Raw genomic sequence first — 8,460 nt, 5'->3', positions numbered from 1 at the left:
GATCCTCCACTACCTCCGCCTACAATAATGGTCTTTGATCCTGAAGAGCCACCACCGTATCCTCCACCCATGCCATAACCTGAGGATCCTCCACTGCAGCACCCAGAGGATCCTCCACTGCCTCCACCTCCAATTATGCCCTTTGATCCTGAAGAGCCACCACCGTATCCCCCTCCCATCCCATAGCTGGAGGAGCCCCCACTACAACAGGATCCACCTCCTCCACCACCAGAGCTGATGATGACTTTGCCAGAACCCCCTTGTCCCCCGCAGCAGGAGGAGCCCTGGGACTGGTAACTGGAGGAGCCGCTCCCGTGGCAACCGGAGCCCTCGCTGTGGCATCCACTGGACTGGGAGGACATCCCATGGCAGCCTCCAGAACTTTGTCTGGAGCACATCTTGGAGCAGTGACCCTGCAAGGAACGGAGCTGTCAGAGAGGAGAACCTTGGAGATGCAGCTGAGCCTTCCCAGCAGACAGAGAAGGAAGAGTTCCCAGGAATGACCCCTTTTGTCCCATCTTCTGCAGCCCTACAAGGATGGCAGCTTTAACCTCCCTCACCCCTGTGAGAGCTGCCGTGATATCCCAGGGAGCTCTCTGCAGGTCACAACAGCTCCAGGAAACCTCTGCGTGTGGAAAGGTTGGGAATACTTCCCGAGGTTTGCACACATGCTCTGGCATGCCTAAAAAATTGTGTGGATCATTCTGGATGTCTCACACTGACTCAGCAGCTGAAAGTTCAGCTTTCAGAGATCCAGCTGCAGCTCCCCTCTCTAAGGGAGGGAGTTCTGTTGGCACCTCCAGTTGGTTTTTGGTGGAGCCACCACGGTTCAAAGAACGCCCGAAGAACAACTGGTGGAGAGATCTCCCTGCACAGAGGTTCCGGCAGCTTCCGTATCCACGGGCTTACCTTCAGTGCTGGTGGGAACGTTGTGATGCTTGGTGTTGGTTGAATGAGGAGCCTTGAGATAGCTGAGCTTTTATACCGGGTTCATCGTGCTCCCAAGGGAAGTGAGACACCCTAAGGAATGCTGAGAGATTTATTTACGGAGCTTGGCTTCAGCTGCCTCCTTCCTTGACTCACTTGCAGCAGAGGCGATGCGAAGGAGGCGCATCAGCCCCGTTCTGTATCGCAGTCGCTAATTCTGGTTAATGGTTCCCTTCCGGGAGCCTCGCTCTGAATTTTTGGGGCAAACAACATCTCAAAGTCTGTTTTAGGGGGTCCCCAATGTGCTTCTGCTGGGCTGGAGCTTCTCGGGAGCTCAGGAGAGTGTGGGGACTGAGCAGATGCTGAGGGATGGGGACTGGAGTGAGTTGGAGCCAGAGAGTGATGGAAGGACAAGGATAAAGGATGTGCTGGAGCAGAATCCCAGAGAATTTTGGGGAATTTCCTCAAGGACTGGCAAGATGGGGAGCAGGAGTATGTCCATCCTGCTGACAAAGGCCAGAGGTACCACCCCGATGGAGTGCCCTCCATTGGAGCTGCCCAGATCTGTGTCAGAGGATGGTGTGAGAGTGACAAGGAGAATATTTCCCCTCAACCTTTTGGGAGCCCAAGGTCCTAGCTGCTGTGGGTTTGAGCCCAGAGGTCCAAGCTGCTCCAGCTTCCAGGAGTCTCCATTCTCCAGGTTGGAGTGGGGAAAGCCATGAAATCCTGCTATTTTCGAGGTTGCACTTGACGGCCATCAAGACCTTACCCTTGAACTCCAGGACGTTAAACACCCCCTCTGCCTCAACAGCACCCATTTTTGAGGGTCTCCACTGGCCACCCCACCCATACCTGAGCTGGGGAGTCACCTGGATATTTTCCCTGCTGGAGGATGACAGTTTGTCAGCACAGCTGTCCCAGCACTGGCTCTGTGTCACGCGTGTTTGGAGCCTGACAGCAGCATCCGCCCTCCTGGGACACTGAGTAGATGAAGGACTAATAGGGGGTTTTGGCAGTGGGGACGTGTGACAGCAGCAGCAGGTCCCAGCTGTCACCACGAATGTGACTTTGAACAAGCACACGCGACACCCTTAGGATGGGGACAGGGCCACCAGCACTGGGGACACACGTGCAGGGGCTTCCTTTGTTCGGCTTTGGAGTCCCTCCCGTGGCCTTATCTTTGTTCTCATCTCCAGATCTGAGGTGTCACCGCCGTTCTGGCTCCCAGCTCTGCTGTGTGGGTGTTGTACTCCTGAGGATCTCACCACCTTGATCCCTTCCGTGCCTTCAACCTGTAGGGACTTGCCCAGAGGGACACCCAGGATTAGCAGCTCGTTGGCACAGAGGGACACCCAGGATGAACAGCTCATCTGGACCCAGGGATGAGGAAAGGCCATGGAGGCTTTTGGAGGGGTGGTGAGAGGAGATCCTGCAAACCACGGAGTGTGGCGAGCCCAAGGTTGGACCCCCTTGAAGCACTGGGCCTGTAGCACATGGATTTGTTTGCCAGAGGTGTAGGAAAAGTGTGGCTGGAAGCACAGCTGCGGAAGGGTCGGCACTACCACAACCTCTCTCCCAGGTTAGGGAGAAACTTGGATACCTGTGTTGGGGAAAGGGGAATGGGGATGTAAAAGGCTCCAGGGCCACGTTCTGAGTTTTGTGATGCTCCGCTGGGCCCTTTTCCCTGCAGTCCTGGAACCCTTTGGATGGGCTGGTGTCGCTGTTGTGTGCAGGGACGGCGAAGAACGACGTGCACTCAGGTCAGAGAAGATGGTCGAAGCTGACCAAAACCCATCTTTTTATAGCATGGATTGCAAAAGAGAAATTACATGATTGGCCCATCGGTCAACGACCTACCAAGGTGATAGGCTCTAACCACCCATTTCAAAATATTCTTCCCAATAAACTAAAACAATTCCACTACGTTCTCACAACAGCCTTGCACCTGCAAACGTTTACGGACTAGCCAGCCATCAGACAGCTGGCTTGCGTGAGAACAGAGACCTTCTCATGAGACAGTACAAAGTGGAGAATTTTTCTCTGCTCGCCTCCTCAGCATCTACAGAGAGGCTGGCAGATCATGGTACCTCTTCATCTCCTCACTGCAAACACCTGGGAGGGTGGTTGATATGAGAGAGGACAAATCCCTGGCCAGATCCTCCAGCAGCCTGGGTCCCTTTTCCCAGCAGATTCCCTTGCGCACAGTGATGCTGACAGTGTGGGGTGTGGTCCTGGAGAAGAACTCTCCAGTTTTTCTCCAAAAGGCAGGGGCCTGTCAGTTGTGATCCCTCAAGAGTTTCATGGTTGATGATCCCTCTAATTCCTAATTTTGTTTCCTCCCTACCAGCTGTGTTTGTGAGATGGACAAAAACCCTCTGGGCTTAAAGTTTGCTAAACTCAAGACTAATCCCTCCTGTCCCAAAGAGGACTTTGGGAGTCCTTTTTGAGAGGATTTTCCCACTTTGAGAGGAAAGCATGCTGTCTCTGGGCTGCGTCCAAAGGAGAGCAGGCAGGTTGGTGAGGGAGGGGATTTTTTTCCTCTACTCTGCTCTGGTGAGATCCCACCTGGAATGATGTGTCCAGTTCTGGTGTCCCCAACATAAGAAGGACATGGAATTGTTGGAGCAAATTCAGAGGAGGCCATGAAGTTGATAAAGGGCCTGGAGCCTGTTCCCTATGGAGACAGGCTGAGAGAGCTGGGAATGTTCAGCCTGGAGGAGAGAAGGTTGTGTGGAGACCTCAGAGCCCCTTCCAGGATCTGCAGGGGTTCCAGGGAAGCTGGAGAGGGACTTTTCGTCAGGAACTGCAGTGGAAGGACACAGGGAATGGGTTCAGGCTGAAAGAAGGGAAATTTTGGTTGGATATAGGAAAGATCTGTTAATGAGCACCTGCTTCAGAGCTGGAGGCTGGAGAAATTTTCCCAAGGGAATGTTTTGGATGTTTTATTCCTTTTTGGGAAGGACAAAGGAGAAAAGCAACCTCACAAACCAGTTCTGTCCGTGCACAGAAATCTTTATTTCCCGTCACATTTATGGCACAGAGGAGCCACCTGGGCATTCACAGCACAGGGATGCAGCACCGAGGGAACACAAGGCAAGGGGATGTGCTGGGAGCAAACTTGGAATGCAGAGACTCGGCTGTTCCCAGTGGGAACCGGAGCTGCCCATGGCTGTTACTTCTGGCTGCATGGCCAGTGGGAGCTCCTCCACCGCCTCCACCTCCCATCATGCTCTTTGAAGATCCACCACCAGATCCTCCACCGCAGCATCCAGAGGATCCACCACCGCCTCCACCTCCAATGATGATCTTGGTTCCTGAAGATCCACCACCAGATCCTCCTCCCATGCCACCACCGGATCCTCCACCACAACATCCAGAGGATCCCCCACCTCCCATTATGCTCTTTGATCCTGAAGATCCACCGCCGGATCCTCCACCGCAGCATCCAGACGAACCTCCACCACCTCCACCTCCCATCATACTCTTTGAAGAGCCTCCACTGGATCCTCCACCGCAGCATCCGGAGGAACCTCCACTGCCTCCACCTCCAATGATGATCTTGGTGCCTGAAGATCCACCACCAGATCCTCCTCCCATGCCACCCCCACCACAGCATCCAGAGGATCCACCACTACCTCCACCTCCCATCATGCTCTTTGAAGATCCACCACCAGATCCTCCACCGCAGCATCCAGAGGATCCACCACCGCCTCCACCTCCAATGATGATCTTGGTTCCTGAAGATCCACCACCAGATCCTCCTCCCATGCCACCACCGGATCCTCCACCACAACATCCAGAGGATCCCCCACCTCCCATTATGCTCTTTGATCCTGAAGATCCACCGCCGGATCCTCCACCGCAGCATCCAGACGAACCTCCACCACCTCCACCTCCCATCATACTCTTTGAAGAGCCTCCACTGGATCCTCCACCGCAGCATCCGGAGGAACCTCCACCGCCTCCACCTCCCATTATGATCTTTGTCCCAGAAGAGCCACCACCGGATCCTCCACCGCAGCATCCGGAGGAACCTCCACCGCCTCCACCTCCCATCATGCTCTTTGAAGATCCACCACCGGATCCGCCAACGCAGCATCCGGTGGAACCTCCACCACCTCCCCCTCCCATGATGATCTTCCCTCCTGAAGAGCCACCACCAGATCCTCCACCGCAGCATCCAGAGGAGCCTCCTCCTCCACCTCCTCCACCGCCAGAGCTGATAATGATCTTCTGGGCTGATCTGCCGGAGGATCCTCCACCGCAGCAGGATCCGCCTCCTCCCCCGCCGGAGGAGCCCTGGGACTGGTAGCTGCTCCCCTGGCAGCAGCAGCAGCAGCCGCAGCCGTGGCACCCGCTTTGTCTGGAGCACATCTTGCAGCAGTGACCCTGCAAGGAGCAGCTTTTTACTCCAGGGCAGCCACCACCCTCATGAGAATTTCCCAGGGCCTGTGACCCCTGTCTGGCCCAACACCACTTTGTCGTGGTGAGGATCATCTTTTAAAGACTTTTATCCCAAAGTTATCCTATCTCCTTGTCCCAAAGCCATTCCATCTCCATCTCAATACTGATGAAAGACAGCCTTCAGTAGCACGGGCTGATCCTGCTTCTGTTTGGTCTGGTGGGACCAAGGCATCCCCAGGAGATTTAAATTCATCCCAGCAACTTTCCTGCCCTTCCACCACCACCCCCTGATGTTTTTAACCAAAACTTCTGTGTTTTGGAAGCAGAAAAGGAAGAGAAGAATCCCTCCCTTGAGCAGACCTGGACTTACCCTTCTTGGCTCTGACCACGGATGCCTCAGGGCAAAGCTGAGCGAATGAAGCACCCCGAGATCCACCAACTTTTATACCATTTTTCCCGAGTGGGAAGTGAGGAATGGTGTAGGAATCCACAGGAATGGTGTAGGTTTATTTACCAAACAACCTCTCCTCCTTCATCCCACTTGTCCTGACTCACTGGATGCGGACAATGCCTCTCCCGTGCATCACTTCCTCGGCTGCCCTGCATCCACTGCACATCCCACACATGAGCTCGGCTCCTGTGGTTGAGTTCCAAGGTAGGATTCTGGGCTTCCAGTAGGATTCTGGAGGTTGCCACCCTCCACTCCAGCCGGGAGATGCCGCTGGTGACCGACACCAGAAGGGGCTGCAGAGCCTCCTTTTGTTGAGTGTTACAGACTGGAGGCACAGGGGCGGATTAGTGGGATGTCTGTGCAGGGAGCTGGACTTTGATGATCCTTGGGGGGTCCCTTCCACCTCAGGATATTCTGTGAGAGATTCCCAGGGGAACAGGGGCGGGACTGGTGTTTCTGGGGCACCAAAGGAATCCCCCATGGCTGTGGGAGATTTCCCACCACACCAGTGAAAAATTGATCGGGATTTTTGTTTAATTCCACCACTCTGGAGAGAGCAGAGGTCAGGCAGGCCCCGCCACGTCAATGATGGAGATGAACATCCCCCCTGTGCAGCAGCATCTCCATGGATATGGACCAAAAGGATGAGTTCCTGCCCATTTTGGGGATAACTCCAGCATTTCCGAAGAAGCAACAAGATTTGAGGCCGTGCTGTGCTCCTGCAGTCACCCTGAGAATCTCTGGAATTTGGATCCTGGTTTTCTTGGTCCTGGGCTGTTTCTGGGAGTGGGGATGTCTGACAGCACCGTTCCCACCTCCCCAGTGTGGGACCCCAAACCCTGGCTTTGCTCTGTGTCAGTGTTTGTGCAGTTCTCAGGTATTTTTAGCACCCTCTGGCTTCCCATAATAAAATCCCAGGGAATTCAGCTCTTCCAGTGGCAAAACACTGGCTGGAGGGGCTCATCTGGACATACTTTGAGGTTGTTTGCATCGCTGAGGTCCCCAAGGGGGAGAGGGCAGAAGGTGGAGGGACAGGAGAAGCCGTTATAGCCGTGGGTCACTCCTGGGACAACTCCAGGTGTCCGTCACCTGCCTCCCATAGAACAATTCCAAGGTTTAATTCCCTTTCCCTGCTAATTGCCAGAGTAGACCACATCAAAGAGATCACTTCCCGCAGGGAAACTCCCTCTGAAGACTCACACCCGGAGCTGCGTTTTAGCCCTGTGGGAATGAGGAAATGCCCAGGTGTTCCATGCTGAGCATCCCAGCCCTTGGAAGGGCCTTGCTGAAGCCCTGGGCCTGCCTCTGGTTCCACTGGGGGTTCAGAGCTGGAAAAGTGCTGGAGAACTCCCTCATTTCTCTTCCACAGATGCCTGTGAGAGCACCAGGAGCTCCTGCACCATCTCATGAAGGGCCTGAGCTTCTCTCACCCCTGTAATTACACCTTGAAGTCCTTTGTAGCAGAATTTTGACATCTTCTATCTCTGAACCCACTCAGAACTTTCTTGGGCATCACCAGAATCTTGGTGAGGTAAAGAGACCCCAGTGATCAGCTTTGTGGTACCTCCTCTGACAGGCAAAAGTCAGGATCGTCATCATCAAGAGACATTAAATAGTGACCTGAGAATATTTAGTGAATCCAAAATCTCTTCTACCAGTGGGGTTTCAGTGCAGTTTTGCTCTGGAGCTTTATTGCAACAGCACCAGCTCGAAATAAAACCAGGGATGGAAATAAAGCAACTGGGACCGGAAAATCCAACCACGCACACACGGAACTCTCTAGAACTGCAAGTTTTATTGTCTGGTGCAAGCACTAGAAAATTGAGGCAGGAACAGGCACACGGAACAACCCTGGCTGGAATTACGGAGACACAACACCAGAGGTTCCGGTCAGAACATTCCTGGGGGAAAGGAGAAGAGAACAATGCAAATAATCTTAAATTTAACAGAGGAGGAAATGTGAGGCATCTTCGTATCTTGGGCTTCCTTGGTGTCAGAGTCCTTCTGGCAGCCACTACTTGTGCTTGGTCTGCGGTGGCCAGCAGATGGGCTGGGTCTGCTGCTGCATGGACATTCCTCCAGAGCTGGAGGAACCACCTCCACCTCCACCTCCGCCTCCACTTCCGATGATGACGATGGGACCTTGGCCCTGGTGGCCTGAGCCACCTCCACCTCCTCCTCCACCTCCTCCCCCAATGCACACAGGGCCTTGGCCCTGGTGCCCTGAGCCACCTCCTCCTCCTCCTCCCATGCCACCCCCACCAATGCAGATGGGACCTTGGCCTTGGTGGCCTGAACCTCCACCTCCACCACCACCACCACCACCACCACCACCACCACCACCACTAATAATGATGGGACCTTGGCTTTGTTGACCACCACCACCTCCTCCTCCTCCACTGCCACCTCCAATGCAGATGGGACCTTGACCCTGGTGCCCTGAACCTCCTCCTCCACCACCACCTCCTCCTCCACCAATAATGATGGGACCTTGACCACCTCCACCTCCTCCTCCTCCTCCCTTGCCACCCCCACCAACACAGATGGGACCTTGGCTTTGTTGACCACCACCTCCTCCTCCTCCACCACTACCTCCTCCAATGCAGATGGGACCTTGGCCCTGGTGGCCTGAGCCACCTCCACCACCACCTCCACCACCACCACCACCGCCGCCTCCA

At 54.6% G+C, this 8,460-nt stretch overlaps 2 protein-coding genes across 12 annotated transcripts in view; both read right to left on the bottom strand.

Moving 5' to 3' along the window:
- The window catches only part of LOC108448105 (glycine-rich cell wall structural protein-like), a 6,963-nt gene extending 1,157 nt beyond the window's left edge, over window positions 1–5,806 (bottom strand). Inside the window, exons 1-3 of one of the 3 annotated variants that reach the window (XM_017740053.1) lie at window positions 5,702–5,806; window positions 4,904–5,316; window positions 14–243 (exon numbers count right to left, since the gene is read on the bottom strand). In XM_017740053.1, the coding sequence (XP_017595542.1) occupies window positions 14–243; window positions 4,904–5,301 (628 nt within the window). In that variant the 5' untranslated portion in view covers window positions 5,302–5,316; window positions 5,702–5,806. Of the gene's footprint in view, window positions 1–13; window positions 414–909; window positions 1,015–4,139; window positions 5,317–5,701 lie in introns of those variants that run through there. The other 2 variants (XM_017740052.1, XM_017740054.1) reach the window with 2 other exon arrangements.
- A 1,752-nt stretch (window positions 5,807–7,558) lies between these two features.
- Window positions 7,559–8,460, bottom strand: part of LOC108448106 (neurofilament medium polypeptide-like) — a 1,305-nt gene continuing 403 nt past the window's right edge. Inside the window, exons 2-4 of one of the 9 annotated variants that reach the window (XM_017740062.1) lie at window positions 8,354–8,455; window positions 8,111–8,233; window positions 7,559–8,026 (exon numbers count right to left, since the gene is read on the bottom strand). In XM_017740062.1, the coding sequence (XP_017595551.1) occupies window positions 7,673–8,026; window positions 8,111–8,233; window positions 8,354–8,455 (579 nt within the window). In that variant the 3' untranslated portion in view covers window positions 7,559–7,672. Of the gene's footprint in view, window positions 8,060–8,110; window positions 8,456–8,460 lie in introns of all 9 variants that reach the window. The other 8 variants (XM_017740065.1, XM_017740063.1, XM_017740056.1 and 5 more) reach the window with 8 other exon arrangements.

This window comes from Corvus brachyrhynchos, unplaced genomic scaffold (assembly GCF_000691975.1).
Source record: "Corvus brachyrhynchos isolate BGI_N302 unplaced genomic scaffold, ASM69197v1 scaffold787, whole genome shotgun sequence".
Lineage (NCBI taxonomy): Eukaryota > Metazoa > Chordata > Aves > Passeriformes > Corvidae > Corvus > Corvus brachyrhynchos.
The sequence above is the reverse complement of the archived record's forward strand: the minus strand, read 5'-3'. Positions and strand labels throughout refer to the sequence as shown.